Genomic DNA, 19864 nt, shown 5'->3' with positions numbered 1-19864 from the left:
AACTTGTGTTAATTAAATTAATAATCAACCTTGCATATTTGATTTACTTGTCTTAAATAAAATTTTGAATTCTCTATCACCTAGCCGTTTTAGTTAATAATTAATGACTTTTATTTCTCACGTAATTCTCCCACATAATTCACAAATTTATTGAAATAATTTCTAACGCACCTTAATTTGTTATGTGGCAACTCTTCCATTCTCTTTTGACCTAAAAAAAGTTATTGCATCAATGATCTGTCTTTCACAAGAAAAATAGGGCACAATAACTAAACAATTGATTTATATTGGACTAAAAGGGTACTAATTTTCAGTAGTGTTATTTTTTTGAGATTGGTAATTCATTTCCCTAACGGAACTTAACTGTTTTTCAAAAGTAATTTGTTATTTATGTTACTTTCAAATCTATTCTCTTCTTTTGAACAACATTATCTATATGTGGTTCCATATGCTTGCACTTTTATTTCAGACTAGTCTTTTTTTAACTTTCATGGTGTTCCGCATCGCGAACACTCATCGTTTACTCCTAACTGTTAGCTTCACTAACACACGCCGGCAAAAAGCCGGCCGGTGTTTGTTCACACCATTCGGTGCTTGTTCACACAGGCTTCCGACCCAGAGTTAAAGCGCATTCGTTGTTGTCTGTATAGCTTTCTAGAGCAGAGATCTAGCAACACATTCTAGGCACAGATCATTGGTATTGGATGTATCGTTAGGTTGTGCCGAGTCAAATCTGCTCCTTTTTTTTCCGTTGCTGAGAGGATTTGAATATTGTGGAAGATAAAGTATGAATTATAGTCATTGAACTTAAATGGTGTCTTGAAATATATGTTAGGCATATTTCCCTTTACACAAAACATTGTGACTTGGGAAAATAAAGAAGCATTCACAGTTGTCTAAAATCAGTGAAATAACAAAATTACTTAAACGAAAACTGGAATCCACTTTCGATCAAAACAAGCCTAAATTTCAAGAAAATGGAAGCAAATCCCTTCTAGCTGGGGACTTAAACTTACCAGCCTTGCTCATGGTCTAGTAGCAAAGTCTAATGAAGCTTGTTTTTATACCAAAAGACACCCTTGTTTTGGTCACCTTCATCTGGCTCGACGTAAACACACTCTTTAGCTTCTCTATACATGGCCTTCCAAATTGATGTCCCATCAAATTGATAATAGTCACCTAATATTGGTTTTATAGCCTTTGTAGCTTCCATTGCATGATAATGTGGCATGGTTGAAAACAGATGGTGTGCTACATGAGTGTCTGTGATGTTATGGAATACCTTGTTGAGAATTCCGTAGTCTCTGTCAACTGTAGCAAGAGCACCCCTCAACCAGTCCCATTCCGATGTGTCATAATGAGGCAATGAAGGGTGTGTGTGCTGCAAATATGTGATCAATACGAGGAATCCATTCACGATGAGTAATGGACATCCGTAAACACAGACAACCCAGGCAAGTCCTTTTGCTGCCACAAGAGTGTAAAGTACATAGAGTACAGCAAATATACCAGCATCAGATACAAAGATCTGAAGGCGTTCACGATCTGTGTAGATAGGGCTATTGGGATCGAAATGGCAAGCAAACCGGTCATAAGGTCTCCCGGAAACATTAAACATCAGGTATAAAGGCCAGCCTAGAGTGAGCTGGACTACAAGTATAAGGATTCTTCCTGGTGGGTTGTTGAGATAAGTAGAGAACCATTTCATACTCGACTTCAACTTTGGTACAAATACTTCATCACGATCCATTGAACCTGTATTGGAATGATGGCGACGATGACTATATTTCCAAGAGAAATAGGGAACAAGTAGAGATGAGTGTAGGACAAGGCCAACAGTGTCATCAAGCCATTGATAGTCACTGAAGGCATGATGACCACATTCATGTGCTATGACCCAAACTCCTGTTAGATTACAGCCTTGGCAGATCCAGTAAAGCGGCCAGGCTACGTAGGATAAATTGTAAGGGAGGAGATGGAAATAGTTAGTTGCAACATAGTAAAGGAGAAAGGCTATTACGAGGTCATAAAGAACGAAGGAGAAAGAGTGTAGGACAGATCGCTTGAAACAATGGGGTGGGATGGCTTTCTTGACGTCACCCACTGTGAAGGGTGGTTTAGAATGAGGAACTCTTTGGAGAACATCAGACTGAGACTTGTTGCCCTCAGAAGGAGTGGACATTCGACCTCCTGCACCCATTGTTCAGTAACCTGCATTATAACAAACTCTTGATGTTTTCAAAATTTGAATAATAGATATCAGAATATAACAACAGGGCATGAACTTCTAATTAAAGACGCCAAAAGTCTTGTGGTACCAAAACTTTATTTTTTGTAAGGAAGATAACATCATACATCCCAAATGAAAAAAATCTGAGAAAGAGGGTAATTTGAACTTAACAAGCAGTATGCATATAAATTGAAGATATAAGAGATAGTACCTCCCAATAACAGTACGCAATATCAATTGAAGATTATAAAGAGATTGGTATATACCTCTAAATTAATAGCTCCAACTCCTTAAAGATACCTAGTTGCAAAAAGTTGCATCTAAATAAAATGAAAGTTGTTAAAACTAAGCCCTCACCTGCACCTCAAACCCAAAAGGTAAAAAACTAAAAGGCATGGCTGACCTTGAAAGTTGATTCATTCAAAACTACAAATCCGACTACGTGCATGGACAATAAGGAAAGAGACAAGCAGCAAGCATATATATATATACACAATAAAGAGAGCAAAAAACTGGTTAAGATAATTCTCCTAAGACTGCTTTTTTGACTTTGTGTATTAAGTATTCCTTAATATAATCAAGTTGCCGTCAAATTCAAGATTAGCAATCAAGAATGGTTCAGCCGGTATTTAATTTAATATTCACTACTTTGAACTTCAAATACAAAACACATGGCATTTGCAAGCCTGCGTTAATAGGATCAAAACTTTCTTGGTTTAACCCATGTCCGGCTAAGTTGTTCGGACTCTTCACTTTCAGTGCCGCATCTGTATAAGACATAATGTGGGTGTGGGATCTGGTCAACCCGTTTTGGGTACTTGGTGTTGGGTCACTTTGACCAAATTCGAGAACATATTCAATGATTTTTATAATCAAAACAAAATTTAATGTGAAATTGAAGAAAATAAAATACCTTGTATATATAAATTTATATTGTTATTCTCTTACCTATTATCTCCTTCCAGGATTCTCCTCTTTATCAATATTTTCTCCTCAAGTTTTCCACATAATATCTCATTATTTAGGTTTTATAATTTATTTTTAGATATTTGAATTATCTGTAGTTGAATTCCCACATCCATATCCATACATGGACCCGTATCCCTGAATCTTAAAATTTAAATCATAGAGGATCCAACCTCTTGATCCGCACCTGAGTACTGCTGTTTTACTGGTCTCGCATTGGGACATTGGAAATTTATTTTTTGGTTTCCTAAACTGTGTCTGTACCCACATTGGAGTCCGACTAAATTCGAATTCACACTAGCACATTGAGGGGTAAATCACTCCATATCATAGACGACTGTGTACCCAAGGGACTCAAACCCGAGACCACTTGTAGTTAAGGATGATGGAATACTTACCACTCGATCATTCTCCACAACCCTTGGTGGTCCCTTGTAGTTATTTTTATTCATATATGCCCCTTGTCCTAACGGAGATAAAGGGTCAAACTACAAACAAAGAATTGAGGTAAATTTAACCACTTTCTCAAAATGCAAGAGTCAATTTAATTTTTTCCTTAAAATAAATGGATAAATTTACACTCTTAGATATGATTTTCTTATTATTCTTTCATCACATATTTATTCTACTTAATGGTCTTCTAAAGTAATTAAACTTCAACTCTAGAGAAAAAAAATAAGATTTAATAATTATCTTAATTTATTAAAGTATATACTAAAAATAAATAATAAAATTTTTGTAAGAGCCACATTTTATTAAATTAAAATATATGGTAGAGTCGTATTATAAATCGTGCTAAAGAAATATTTCTATTATAGTTCTTAATTTTTCATCACATAGTTTTTCACGTAAAATCACAGATGACTTACTTCAATAGTCTTCTAAAATAGTTAAACTTCAACTCTAGAGAAAACAAAATCAAATTTTAATACGCTTCTAATTTTCTTGAAGTATATACTTAAATAAGAGCCTCATTTTATTAAATTAAAATCTATGGTTGAACCATATGATTAATTGTGTTAAAGAAATATTTACGTTATTGATTTTATATTTCATCTAGTAGTAGCATTTTTATTATTTTAATAAAAGGTAGTTCTTATAATATTTTTTATTATTTATTTTCAATAGACTCTTCAAGAATATTAGGCAACTATTAATCTGGACTTTTTTTCTATATAGTTGAAATTTAACTACTTTTGTAGATCATTAAAGAATCAACAACTAGCCCACCTCTCAACTACTTCCACTAGTCTATATGTATGATATATTCTTTGAAAAAAAAAGATTTAAGGATAAAAAGTAAAAATTATTTTTTACTATTATTCTTTTGAATATTTCTTGTGTATTAGTAATGTGCATTATTTCTTATTTGGTGTATTAGCATGCATTGCATAATTTTTTTAAAAAAATAACAATTTACAAAGATATCCTCCACAAATATAATAGAAAAGATATAAAAAAGATTTTGAGGAACAATTAGGTCTTTAATCATGTTAATGCATGTATTAAATCCTTTTGCATTACTAATACTCCCTCTATTTCAAATTAATTGAATTGTTGAAGTGTTTCACATCCTTTAAGAAAAAAAGATTAAGACATAAATTAGACATAACTTTTTGTTTTTCCCCTTATTAATTATTGTCAAATTTATGATTAAAATAACTAAACATTAATTAATAACTAATTCCAAAACTAACTAATGAAGGGTAAAATTGAAAAAGCATTCTAAAAATAGTTTCGAAAATTGAATAATTAAGCTAATTTGAAAAATAAAAAATGTCTCAATAATTCAATTAATTTGAAATGGGGGGAGTACCACAAATTTTCATGTATTAGTAGTAATACACTCTTCAATACACAATAGAGTGTATAACTAATGCATATGTTGAAAAAATGTACCAAACAAGGTACTACTAATACATAAAGTTAATGCATGTATTAGTTCTTTTAATACACTCTACCAAACAAACTCCTTAATACTCCCTCCGTCCCTATTTACTTGTCCATATTTCCTTTTTTAGTTGTCCCTATTTAGTTGTCCATTTTGACAAATCAAGAAAGGACAACAAATTTTTTCCTATTATACCCTTATTTACACTTCTTGAAAATTGTAAAAGTGTATGTTGTTTCCCTCCAATTTATTTCACTTGAATTCAAATAAGTGGTTGTAATTTTGAAGTGAAAAGTTGTCATAAGGGTAAAATTGTAACTTCACTGTGCTAATCATTGTTGCCTTAATCTGTGTGTCATTTCTAAAGTGGACAACTAAAAAGGGACGGAGGGAGTATGTACTTAGAGAGATATTAATTACTACATTATAAAGAACCTACGTGGATGGTAATTAACAAAGCTTAAGCAAGAGTGAAAATTAAAGATTAAATAGTGTGATGGACCACATAATCTAGGTAGAATAAGCTAAGAAAGACTTAAAAAATTAAAAGAGTGATGGACCACATAATCTGGGGAGCAGAATCAGCCAAATTTTTAATATAAGTGCTTCATTTAATGCAAGAAATTCAATACGCATATATGCCCATATATTTATGTCTTAATTTATGTGACACTTTTCATTTTTTCTAAGTCAAATAGTTTATGTTTGATCAAAAATTTGCACAATAAAATCTTCAAATTTTTTAAATGAAATTTATGAATTTATAAACTACATAAGAAGTTCTATAAGTCACAATAATTTACAACTCAAAATATTTAAAAGATATATGAAAAATTTACGATAAAAAATAAACTTGTTTAAATTTCGAAATCTAAAAAATGTCACATAAATTAAGACGAATGGAGTGTTATTATATTTATTAATAATACATAAAAGCATAATATTGCAACGAGCAGCCCATGTTCACATAACACTGCAATTTGCACTTAACAATAACAAGTGCCTCTTAGTTAACTAGATCTACACACTAATACTGCCATCACGTGACTGAACAAGATCTGAGATGTCCTAATTGCTAAACAAATAAAACAGAGATTTGCTCCAATTAGATTAACCTAACAAAACATTTAATAGGTTGGCAGTAGAAAATCTAATATATATATATATAGATAAGTGTCAAAAACACAGCTAAGTTATTCCTTTTTTTTGAGTTTCATACCTAAACTATTAAGAGTGTGAGTTTCATACATAAACTATCACTTATTAGTTTGATAAGTGACAATACTATCCTTAATATATTGAACCAAATAATAGATAAAAAATAATTATAATATTACTATACTCTATTTAGTATTATTCTAATATTAGCGACCCGTAAATTCAAAGGTAAATATTTGTCAAGAATCAAGCCATACATTCAAAAGACCATGTGTAGAACATGCAAAATGTGCAACTGCCTGTAGAAATGAGGGCTTTCAATTTGGAGTGAATAGTAACTCCAAATGCTACTGCACAAAGCCATGTCCTCTCAATTAATTAATCTTCAATCTCCAATAACAAATATTTGCTTTTATTAGTTTTTAATATCATTATATTTTTATGAGGCAAATACATATACATGTTATCCTTTATTGTCCTTTTTTTTAAAAAGAATATATATATATTATAAGCCATAAACTCAATAATTATAGCAGCAAACAATTTATTGAAAAATAGAGTGATAAACTTTATTTAACTTCAAAACAAATGAATTTTAAAAACCTGAGCTCTACAAAACTACTAGTAATAAGAACTCCCAACTATAAAACTTAAATTTTATTTGTCATGTCATATTTTTTTTAATGATATATTTAGTTGAGTGATATAATTAATACAAAAACTTAAATTGAATAATTTTATTAATACAAAATAAAATTTAATAACTTGAATGAATAAATTGACCTTAAAAACCGCTAACCCGTGATTGGATCTGTATCACTCAGGCAGTTATGTGCTTCAAGATGTATGTAATAGCAAAAATAGAGTAGGAACAAAAAAAAAATTAAGCAAAATCTGGACCACTTGTTCACATACTCAACGTTCCCTCCACTTGCAGCTTTTCACAAGCTAAAACAGGGCAAAAAAGTTCAACTCATGCTCAAAACAATACTAACCAATTCTGCAATAAGCAGATCTCAAATCGTATAAACATAATCAAACAGGCTCGACAAAAATTACATTGTATATATAAAAAGTATTTTTATGAATTTTTATATCTATATATTGATTTTGAACCTTGATCAGAGGTTGGCTGAGTGGTCGAGGGGTTCAAAAATTTCCAAGTTCAAATCCTAGACACTATTCTCAAAATTCCTTAATGAAAATTCTGGATCCGTCACCCTACACAGGTGACTCACTATATCTTGTTCCATTCACATTGAAATCACTATATTTGTCTTAAATATTTGAGCCTAGAGGGTATAGGTATGTTTATAAAAATGATGATAAAGCATGGATATAAGAAGCACTCAACACCATAGATCCATAGCTATTGAATAAAAAAATCAATAGGTGATTTACAAAAATACATCACATTGTAAACCTGAGATTCATGAATTTTGAGAATGAAAAGAAGCAACAAAAATCGAAAATGAGAATATAAAAAGGTACCTGGGACAACTTTAGTTGCCAAAATGAGATTTTCTTTATCCTCTCCTTTCTCTGTGATGTATGTATTTGTGGAAAATAAGAGGAGAAAGAATAGGTATTTAAGCTCTTTAGTTTCCCTCCTCCGGAATGAATGCCCTACCCAACGGGTCCAGGAAATAACATGGGGACCACCATCCACTTCCTACTTTTTTTATTATTTTTCCACACTAATGGAAATCTCCTAGCACCCACTTCTTTGTGTCATGATTGACTCTATACAACTAAAATTACACCTTTGTCCTCTTCAATTCATATTTGTATTAGGACCAGAAATTTTATTATTTTATGTGGTACTATTTGACTTGACATGGTGTTTTAAAAAAATTAAAATTTCTAGTCGAAAATAATTCTAAAATATGTGTGTGATTGTAAACATTTCATCAAGGGTAAAAAGGGAATTTTAAAGTTAAATTATTTTTAATTATAGTAAGATGATATTCGTTTTTAGACAGACTAAAAAGGAAAGAATGTCACATTAAATGGGATGCAGGGAGTATGTGTTAGGTAGAAAGTATTACTCCCTCGTCCCAATTTATGTGATACATTTCATTTTTCGAGATTTAAATAATGTAAGTTTGACTGAGAATTTGCTCATGGAATCTTCAATTATTTTAAAATAAAATTTGTATATTTGTAAACTACGTAAAAGTACTATAAGTCACATTAATTGACAATTCAAAATACTTAAAAATATATGAAAATTTTACGATTAAGAATAAACTAGTTTAAATCTCAAAATTCGAAATATGTCACTAAATTGGGACGAAGAGAATATGTGGCAGACTATTTGTATGAAGTTCTCTCGTATTTTGCCAAGTAGATTATTGGATCCCATAATGGGCCAAAATTCCTTTGTCTTCCTTATTAACTTTTTTTCTTTTTGGTTCATTTTTTCTACTATTTTCTATTATAATTATGAGAAAAGACATAAAGTAGCACCTGAAGTTGTCTCGAATTTTTAAAAAGATATTTTAATTATACGGGTTTTCTATTACCTCACAAAAGTATTAAATACCTTTATAAATAGAGCACTTGACCCATTTTCACATCTATGAACAAGTGTGTGATTCTCACCCCTTATAATAAATTAATTCATTTTAAAAAGGGGGTTAACCCGATCCGAATCGTTTCAAAAACAAAAATTCTTCTTCAAAGTTCCAATCTTTATTCAATAACCCACAAAATTCTAACTCAAATTCATCAACCCACAAAATTATAACTCAAATTCATCAATTCATTTCACAATTTTACTCCTTAAATCGATTAAATTGACTCGGAAATCTGTAGCTATTGCTCATGCTATATACAACAATGACGGCTCTTTCCCTTTCTCCCTCTGTGGGAACAACTTTTCTTGTCACCATAGCTACCCAATTGGTTCTTCTTCTCCCATTACTGCTTCTCCAACTTTGTTACAAAACGACTTCTAATTAATTTTTTGGATTGAAAATTAAATTAAATTCTCATATTTTTTAGCTGATTTCATTAGAGAGGGTGTTGATTTTTTTTTAAAACCTTCAACCAAAGGCTCTCTTGAAATTTTGGGGAAGATGGTGTATTTAAAATGAATTAATTAATTAATAAAGAAAACAATTGAAACGTGATGCTTTTTAATTGGTTTTTAGAAGCAAAATGATACCTTCACGTGTTGTCATCGGCGTGTTCACAAACAGAGAGAGAACATTGGTCAAAATGATCTATTTACAAAGATATTTAATACTTTTGTGAGGTAATAGGACACATGAATAGTTAAGATGTACTTTTTAAAATTTGGGACAACTTGATGTGTCATTTTATGTCTTTTCTCTATAATTATTTTAAACTAGTAAACGTGCCCGCGCGTTGCACGGATAATATAAAGAATTATTAATCATATATATAATAATGACCTATTTCAATATATATCATTTCTCATTTTTTTAATCAAAAACTTTTTTTTGTTATCTATTTCTTAAACGCAATATAATTAATTCTCCATGAAATTGAAGAAGAAATCACGTGATCATTTGATAACTTGTACAATATACTTGCTTTTGTTTATTACTACATTATTAACTACTTAATATCATGACATTATCGACTAAATTTTGATTATACATATATTCCTCCTAAAATACTAACAACTAATTTTTCTTTAATTAAATCTGTTATTTAAAAAAAATAAAAAACACAAATCTCCTGTAATTTTTTTAACTGTCATTGTTAAAAATTAGTTTTTTGTTTTCTTTACATTACATTTACATCACCCTATTTTTAAAAATAATTATATACTTTTTAAAAATAATGAAATAGATGTCAATCAATAAAGATAAGTATTCTAATTATGATAAAAATAAGAATTCAAAATAACATAAACGTTAGCCACATGTATAATCATTTAGATTTTAAAAAATGAAAAAAAGTTAAATTAATTGTGGTAACTATATTTAAAAAGATGATGTTAAATAAAATACTTAATACTATTGTAAATCCTATTAAATTTTTTAAAAATAAGTATAAATAACCAAAACTAAATCCTATTGTATATTTTCGTGATTTTTCTAGTGGATTATATTAGGATTTTTTTGATTTTTTTAATCTTTTAATTAATTTATTTATTTTCCATTTTCCCATTATCTTTAGTATGTAGTTTACAAGAATATCCATCTTCATTTTTATAATTTTATTTAAGACTAAATAAAGAATATTAGTTTCTAGTGTTTGTTATTTGGAGCGAAGATAAATGAATCATTGTGTTCCTATGATTTAGTAGAAGAGATTGCCCACATATTTAAAATTTACCTTAATAATCTTAAAAATCAATTGCAGTAACAAATGGAGATAAATTAATTAATTTATAATCATAAGAGATAAAAATAAAAAAATCATACAATTTTCATCCATTTTAAATATTTAATTAAATGATTTTCAAACTAAAAATTCAAGAACAATTGTAGCGGGAACACGTGACTATACATATATTATTTATTGGATTTCAAAATGAAAATCGATTATCAAAATAAAATTATACTCTTTAAAAGTATTTTTATAGTTATTATTTTTAATCAATAATAGAGTGACACTTTAAATATGTGTAAATAATAAATTTTGTTGATTTTTTTATGCAAGTATTTTCACCTATTTTTATAGTATTGCTGGGATTAAAATAAAATAAAATGTGCAATATATAAATATCATTTTTTCGAAACTTATTTGAATTACACCAAGGAGCATCAAATGTTGTCAATTTTTTTTTAAACTCCATACTCTAAAATGCAACAAACTTCAAAATTTAGTATCTTCACTCATAATTTGTATATTTTTTCTGATCTAATTTTCTTATACACAAAATACATTATAAAGAAGATATAAATATAGATAAACAAATAAAGTAGATATTTAAATGCTTATGAGACAAAAATAGATAATCAGATGTAATAAATAAACAATACATACCAGAGTACAAATTGAATTATATTTGAGAGAGAAAGTAAGTAGTTTATTTCTAATTTTTATTTTTAATATCACAACTTCAATGTATTTGTGAATATTTCCTCAATCAATGTGTTTTATCATCTTCATATGAGATTTAAAGAGAAAGTTAAAAGATGAAGAAGTAAAAAAAAGAAGAAAAAAACTTGTATTAGGTAGATTACCATAAAATCATAATTGTTAAGTTACTTTTCCTCATAAAATAATTCATCATTGATTCTGAATATCTACTATATCATGCAAAAAATATGCGAAAAAATTTAACATTGAAGAACACAATTTATTATATTTTGAAAGTAATTGTATTATGATAATGATGAAAATGATAAACTTTAACACTGAAAAATTAGTTATAAGTTTAAAGTTTTGTGTTTTATCATTATTGAATAAATTTTTATGCCGTCTAGTCCATTGTGATTCAAGCAAGTCTCCATCCTCAGTATATCTTCAATATATATTGCATACAGAATGACCTCAAATATTCATACAATATATCTAGAATCTAACAAAAAATTAACAAAATTTCTGATTATAACTGAATTGTCCTCAATTGAGACCGTAACTAAATCATACTTATCAAAAATGATCTCTTCACACGAGTAGAGCGACACATATATGCATGCCCAAAACACTGCTTACTCTGCGCAAGAATGTTGGTGACTTCTTTGTGTTGCCTTACCATTGCAATTTTTTGCAATTTAGTGTGAGTTTGATTAGTATGTAGAATGTAGATGCCAGTTTTTTGAAAAAACTTTTTAATTGGATTTATTTATTTATGAACATTTAAAGATAAAGTGTACATGAGCAGTTGAGTAGTTTTAGGTAACCACTTTCAAATTCAAATAAAAAATAACCACTTTGTCATGTTATCCCTTTTTTTTTCTACGTAGGTTAATTTGAATTTTTCTGTGTTTTCCATTTTTTTTATCCGTGTTTTCCATTCTGTTTTTGTAATTTTATTTTAAAATTTTTCTATGTTCTCATTTTTTAATATATATATTTATAAGATTTTTATTTAATTATTATAATTTTATTTTTATGTTTTTACCGTGTTGTTCATTCTATGTTTGCAATATTTTTATTTTCAACTTTATTATGTTTCCAATTATATATATATATATATATATTATACTAAACGTTTATTAATGAAGATCATCAAACTTGGTGGGAATTTTTTTTACCGTATTTAATATATATTCATTAAACTAAATGTACAGTTAAAATATCATCAAACTTTGTGGGAAACTTTTTTTACCGTATTTAAGTTATAATTTTTTTTTAAAAAAAAATTAAAAACAGTTTTCCAGTTACATGGGACTAATTTTCAAAACTATTTTTAAATTATTTATATTTAATTATTAAAATTCGATTTTTGTGGTGCTGACACGTAGGCATTTTTTCCTCTCCTATTATAGATTTTTAAATTTAAATTTTAAATTTTAAATTAATTAATTTTGATAATTCATAAACTATAACTTCTACTGTTATAAAATTTATTTTTAAAAAAAATTAGACAGTTAGCATTTTATTAGGAACAAACATATTTAATTTATTAAAAAAAAAATCAATACAACAGTTTTAACGTAAACATTTTAAAAATGATTTCTAATTTATGTTTTTTTTTTAAATTTTTGTTTTTTAAATTGTTATTTATTATTTAATATTTCTACTAATTTTGTGGTGCTGACACGTAGGCGTTTTTTCTTCTCCTATATATATATATATATTAACTAAACGTTTATTAAAGAAGATCATCAAACTTGGTGGGAATTTTTTTTACCGTATTTAATATATATTCATTAAACTAAATGTTCAGTTAAAATATCATCAAACTTTGTGGGAATTTTTTTTAACGTATTTAAGTTATAATTTTTTTAAAAAAAAAAAATTAAAAACAATTTTCCAGTTACATGGGACTAATTTTCAAAACTATTTTTAAATTATTTATATTTAATTATTAAAATTCGATTTTTGTGGTGCTGAGACGTAGGCATTTTTTCATCTCCTATTATAGATTTTTAAATTTTAAATTTTAAATTAATTAATTTTGATAATTCATAAACTATAACCTCTACTGTTATAAAATTTATTTTAAAAAAAATTAGACAGTTAGCATTTTATTAGGAACAAACATATTTAATTTATTAAAAAAAAGAAATCAATACAACAGTTTTAACGTAAACATTTTTAAAATGATTTCTAATTTATGTTTTTTTTAAAAAATTTTGTTTTTTAAATTGTTATTTATTATTTAATATTTCTACTAATTTTGTGGTGCTGACACGTAGGCGTTTTTTCTTCTCCTATTATATATAAATAGATTTTGTTTTTCTTATTTTAAATTTTTATTCACGGGTGTGAAATTTAATATTTCTTCTCGAATTCATCTTATTTTTAACATTTTGATATTATTTGTTCTATTTATATTACTAAAAATAGTTAGTTAAAATTACTTGTCAATTAATTTTTATTTTTATTTATAATTCTTTAAAGGACGTGTAAAAGAAAAAGTGGACAACTAATATGAAAGGTATTAGAGTATAAAACTAATTTGTTCTCTTGTTCTTCTCTCAACAATTTCATAATTTCATAAATACTTATATCCATCAAATATTCTCCAACAAGAAAATATAATGGAAATAGCATCAATAATCTTCATAAATAATTACAAAAGATTTAACACAATTTTCATGAAATTCAAAAATAAAAAGCATCCATAAACACTTGTATAGACATGCGCTCTTCATAATGACTTATATAGCTGAAGATATGGAAGGACATTACTACTAAACAAGTGCCCGTAATGACTTGTAATAGTCTAACTAATACTGAGACTATCATGACATTAAGGGGTCGTTTGGTAGAGTGCATAAGAATAATGCTAAATAGAGTGTATTAGTAATGGTTGAATTAGCAATGCATGTATTAGTTATGCTTGCATTAATTATACATAGATTATTTTAATGCATTGTTTGGTTTGATACATTAAAAATAGTATGTATTGCATTAAAAAATGTTTTGAGGGGTAATTGGGTCTTTTATCATATTAATGGATGCATTAAAACCATTGCATTGTTAATACCTAGAAATTCATGATATTAGCAATGCACACCTTAATACACAATAGAGTGTATAACTAATGCAAGCATTAGTTATACATAGGTTAAAAAAAGAGTATCAAACACATTAGTTATACATAGGTTAAAAAAGAGTATCAAACAAGGTACTAGTAATACACAAGGCTAATACATGCATTATTTTTCCTAATACAATCTACTAAACAACCCCTAAGTGTTTGTACCTTTTGCATTAGGTGTTTGTACCTTTATATAAAAAAAGGTACAATTGATCCCCTCTAATGTGGGGCTCTTTCTGGCCCTATTTTATTGGTTGTTGAGCACGTGAAAGGTTTTACATCTCCGTGTAAGTTTTAGTTATTGCCTTTACATATACTCAAATCAGAAGTGGAACCATCACTCATTCTCTCAACTCTTACTGATCTCCATCAGTTTTATACTTCTGCAGCTCATCTCCTTCAAGCTTTAAGTTCGTGGATTTTGGGTTTGACCTTTATTGCTTTCATAGATTTGTGACTTTTAGGTCCTTTTATTTACTTTTTATGCAGTTCTTTCTTGATTCTGCTTTTGTGAAGAAATATAGTAATAAAATAGTTTTGTCTTCCCTTTTGTTAGCTCCACTGATTTTGAAAAAAGTTTCTTTCACACTTCTTTGTTGTTTCATCTTTGATGTTTCAACTTCTATAAAGAAATGCAGTACTAATATTTTTTTTTTGTCTTTTTCTCTCACTTTAATTTTTGGATTTGTTAGCTTCTATTGCATGTTAGTACTATTATTGTATGTGCTTTGTATTGTACAAAAGGTGTTTGATGATATATTGTAACGAACTTTCTCCCTTTCTTTAACGGTAAACACATACAAATTCTACATTTTAAAAGTCAACACTGAAAATTTTCTGTACTGAATCTCCATAAGAATTATCTCCAATTATATATCTAATTCAAAAATTTACAGTACTTAATCTTACATGTGTGCCTTACCATTAGCAAGAGTTTACAAATTCAAAAGAACTCTAACTCTTGTGGCTCCTGATTCTTCTGTCCCATATTATTGTGAAGATAAAGACATATGTCACTAAGATTCAATATTGAAGTAATGACAACTAACACTCCCAATTGGACTTGCAAAGTCCAAATTATGGACATGAGCCGACCATGACATAGTTTGGAGAAGAAAATTATATTTCAAAATCTGATTTTGGAATAAGAACAAATACTCTCACTTATTATTATCACATCTCATCCTTTAATCATAAATATATTTTTTATCTGTATCTCACAAAGTTCTCTGACTTTACAGGAGCAACAAATTAGGGCAGCTGCATATGGTGATGATATTGAGTATTATGTAGAGAAGTTTATACTGTTGGATACATATCTAACCTCCGTTGCTAGAGTGAAAGTTTCACTATCTTCGTATGAAAGATTAATACATAAATTTTACTGTCTACTTGATAAAGAAATTTTAGTTGAACATGTCAAATCAAATGACGAGCTTGAGAAACCACTATCTGCTAAATACCATAACTTTTGCCAGTATTACTCAAATGACTTCAGGACCTGCTGCATAAATTGGTATATCCCTCCTACCAACCATCAGTTAGCTGAAAATTTATATACCCACGTGTAAATAACTCATATTTCTTTATTACTTATTATCAAATATTGTAGAAGTTGTTCTCCGTTGTGCCCCTTCAAAATATGCAGACCGCAGTCAAAATAGATGTCGTGAGGTTACTGTTGTTGATGATCAGTTAGTAGAATCTTCTGTATTATACATTGTTATTTACGTTTTAAAATTTTTTTTCACCATCTTACAATAGATTCGAGAAAAAATGGTATTGTATTCGTCTTGCTTTCAGAAGAAGCCAATTTCTGCTCACTTTATGAGTGACTAAGGAGAAATTGAAGAAACTAAATTGGAAGCTAAAATGGAAAAGGGTAAAGAGTTCCCCGTAATCCTTGGAAGGAACATTGGAATCTCTCCTTGTCATGACACGCGTGAATTACATTGTTTTACTTAAATATCACTTTTTTATACCATACAGTATTATAGAATCATTCAATGTACACAGATTTATCCTTGCAAACCATATTCAACTTGACAGTAAGCATAAATCATACTTATTACTCCCTCCGTTTCACAAAGAATGATCTAGTTTGACTTGACACAGAGTTTAAGAAAATAAAGAAGACTTTTGAATCTTGTGGTCCTAAATTAAAGTTATGTCAAATGTACAAAATTGTCCTTGAATCTTGTGGTCCTAAATTAAAATTATTTAACTACTTTCTTGATACTTGAACAAGGCAAATCTAATTTATTTGTTATGATAAGTAATTAAATAATTTTGGTGCAATAAAGTTAAAATCGTTATTCGTAAAACTAATCACAAATATGATAGATAAAAGAAGGAAAAGAATCACCATGTGTTGTGAAAATTTTGACAACATTGGAGAACTAATATTCTCTCTTACTTTGGAAATAATAATACTGTTAATGTTATATTTTGTTCATCAATAAAATTAACTTTAAGAAATGAGAAAAAGAAAAAGAAAAAAGTAAACGACTTTTATCAAATTCCAATCTAAATTTACTTTAACCAAATTCAACCTAGATTAAATAGAAAAATGGAAAGAATTGGGACAAAAACGGTAAAAGAATGACAAGTCATACAAATAAAGGGAGAGAATATAAAATAAAATATAATGTGAGGGTGATGGGAATCGAACCTTGAACTTCAAGGCAAACACAAAGATTATTGTGTCACCTTTTGCCACAACTCCCAGATCACATTTGTCTCTATGGGTGCTCACGGTTAGTATAATATAAATTTATTATAATTTTCTACATCGATACACGAATCTACGCCAAACATTGTGGGTGCATGAGCACCCATAACCATGGGTGTGGGTCCGCCCCTGCTAGTACCTATTGAACACCTAAAATGTTCAAAATATGTACCTATTAAACACAAAATGTTGATATAGAATAAAAAATATTTTTCACTTTTCTTTGGTGCGTAAAGAAATGTGGAATTGTATTTTATTTTATTTAATTTCAAAAAAACTCACTCTTTTTCTTTTTCCATTGACACTTGGTATTATAAATAACTTTAAACAAATTTTAAAATATTTTTAAAAATAATAATTTTTTAATCCTAAAAAAGAAGCCTCGTCTTCTTCACCTCATTTAGGTTTTCAAAGACAACTGCATCTTGTGTCTATTTTTCTTCTCAAAAAAATCAACTAATTGGATTTGCAAAAAGAAATAAGAAAGAAGATTTTTGAACATTGGAGTAAAATATTTAGCTGACATTCGTCCAGTTCCATTTCCTGCCACCTCCAAACAAACATCACCACTCAAATTAAAATACAAACTCATTTAAGTTATAGAAAATAATATCAGAGAATTCGATAAAATTTATTTGGGTCTTTTGATTTCTCTTTTCGATTTTAAAATGATTATCCGTTAATAAACTCCGTTTCTTCATCACTCTTGTACACGTCTCTCTACATCTTTCTCTCACATATTAGATATGAAAAAAAAATTCTTTTAAAATTTGAATATGTAAGTAATTTGATAAGATGCTAAGTTTTGTGGTTTGAGAAAAGAAACTTTGAAAGGAAGAAGATGAAGAAGAAACGGGGTGGGATAGCGTGGGGTTGGGTAGAATGGGTAGAAAATGTATTTGAAATATTTTTTTTAATTTAAAAATAATTTTTGAGGCTCACTTGCCACATGTTGTCGTTTCATTAATCATTTTGTCATGTCATCGAGAGTGTATCACACACACTTTACATTTTTTTTTGTTGATTATAAAAAATGTCTAATAGGAACAAGTTTTGAATAGATAAAAGTGTTCAATAGGTAATAGTCCTAGTTGAGATGTCTACGTGAAATATGCGGACAACTTTGAAGGGCCGTCGATGACTTAAAATAAGTTTTTCCTTTTTAGGTCTTTAGCTCGCCTTAATGAGAGACACTTTTCTTTCATAATATTTTTTCCTAATTGCATTTAGTTTTTACATTGTAATTTGGGTTAGGCTGTGTGAAAAAAAGTCAAAACATTTTTGAGAGTGATGGAAGAGAAAAAAGTGGATGCAAAGTAGCGGCGTAATTACACTAGGCTTAGAGTATCCAACCAGACACCCTTCGTTAGAAAATTACATAAATAAAGATATTTTGGACACATTTGAAACAATCAAGTTTCTTAGCCCAATAGTTTCAGTTGTTTAGCTGGAGCCGAGTCCTTTGCAACCTACTGTGCGCGGATTCGATTCCCCTGATTGCACTTTTTATTTACATTTTCAAAAGAGCTCCTAATTAATTTCTTTATCATAGTTAATAAATATGTTATTTTAAAAATAATTCAAAAATAATATTATCTATTAAAGTAATCTTAAATTAGAGACCTACAACTTAAAATTTAAAGGAAAAAATAAAAAATTAGTAGTCAATTGAATTTTTAATCATTTGACTTTTGATTTTTTTCTTTTTATTAAAAATTTAAATAAAAATTTAAAAGTAATTATTTAATTTAAAGTTAATAAGCAAATTATATATTTTTTTCTATATAGCTACTAAAAGTGAAAAGCCTCATACATAATTTCTTTATAACTCGTTTGATTGTACTCTCTATTTTTCATATCTCATTGTTAGTTTGTGTTTGTGAAATTTTGAAGCATAAAAGTGATTTCATTGTAAACTGAATTTTCTTTCTCTTTTTTTCTTTGTCTGTTCACTTCCTATTAGATAAACATGAACATTGAAGCTAAATATTATGTAATGTTTGATTTAAAGTTTTTGGTATATTTTTAATTACAAAAATTAATCATTAATGTTACGTAGTTTGATTTACAAAATTTAAGTGCACTCATTCATTGAATTATTTTAATTACCTATGATATTTTTGGACACCCTTCGTGAAACTTTTAACTACGCCACTGATGCAAAGGATCATACATCTAAATTATCAATGCAAATATGGCAATACTTTTTGACTTTTTTTTTTTGGTTTCCCACCCGGTGTTCGGTATTCACATTGGAGCCCGACAAAATCCGAATTCGCGCCAAGAAGTCCCACATTGGAGGTAAAACACTCCTTAACAAAGGCGACTCCGTACCCAAGGAGACTCAAACTCAAAACTTCTTGGTTAAGGATGAAGGAGTAGTTACCACTCCATCACAACCCTTGTTGGTAATACTTTTTGACTTTACTCCTTGCTAAACATGTTGTACAAGTGAGTATTGTTTGCAAGAAAAAAATAAATTAAAGAGTGTAACTTTATAATAGAACCTAACAAAAATGAAATCGTTATTTATTTTATGGTGATTGCTCTTATTAGATAATCATTCTTTTTTTTATACTCTTGTCTTTTTGTGTATAACACATATTTTTGTTAGTTTGCTCCTGAAGGCTAAAAGAATAGTATCGAAAACAATTTAATTTTAATAAAATGTTACCATGACACAAATATTTAAAAATATTGTATCAAAGTCAAATGATAGTCACTTAAAATGAAAGAAGGAAATACTTGTTA

General features: G+C 28.5%; 1 protein-coding gene across 2 annotated transcripts; it reads right to left on the bottom strand.

Annotated features, from left to right (window-relative positions):
* Positions 1 to 801: 801 nt before the first annotated feature.
* On the bottom strand, positions 802 to 7901 carry LOC125858454 (delta(12)-fatty-acid desaturase FAD2-like). Of its 2 annotated transcripts, none has more exons than XM_049538236.1 (2): positions 7737 to 7901; positions 802 to 2211 (listed from the first exon to the last, which is right to left on the bottom strand). In XM_049538236.1, the coding sequence occupies exon 2, from the start codon at positions 2198 to 2200 to the stop codon at positions 1046 to 1048; it is 1155 nt and encodes a 384-aa protein (XP_049394193.1). In that variant the 5' UTR covers positions 2201 to 2211; positions 7737 to 7901; the 3' UTR covers positions 802 to 1045. The 2 variants fall into 2 exon arrangements, with proteins under 2 accessions (XP_049394193.1, XP_049394194.1); XM_049538237.1 differs by having other exon boundaries at positions 802 to 2206; positions 7733 to 7761.
* Between the last annotated feature and the right edge of the window lie 11963 nt (positions 7902 to 19864).

The sequence above is a fragment of the Solanum stenotomum genome, chromosome 3, assembly GCF_019186545.1.
Source record: "Solanum stenotomum isolate F172 chromosome 3, ASM1918654v1, whole genome shotgun sequence".
In the NCBI taxonomy this organism is placed as follows: Eukaryota; Viridiplantae; Streptophyta; class Magnoliopsida; order Solanales; family Solanaceae; genus Solanum; species Solanum stenotomum.
The sequence above is the reverse complement of the archived record's forward strand: the minus strand, read 5'-3'. Positions and strand labels throughout refer to the sequence as shown.

Coding starts and splice junctions, on each gene's coding strand:
- LOC125858454 (XM_049538236.1), bottom strand. CDS start 2,200: ATGGGTGCAGGAGGTCGAATGTCCACTCCTTCTGAGGGCAACAAGTCT.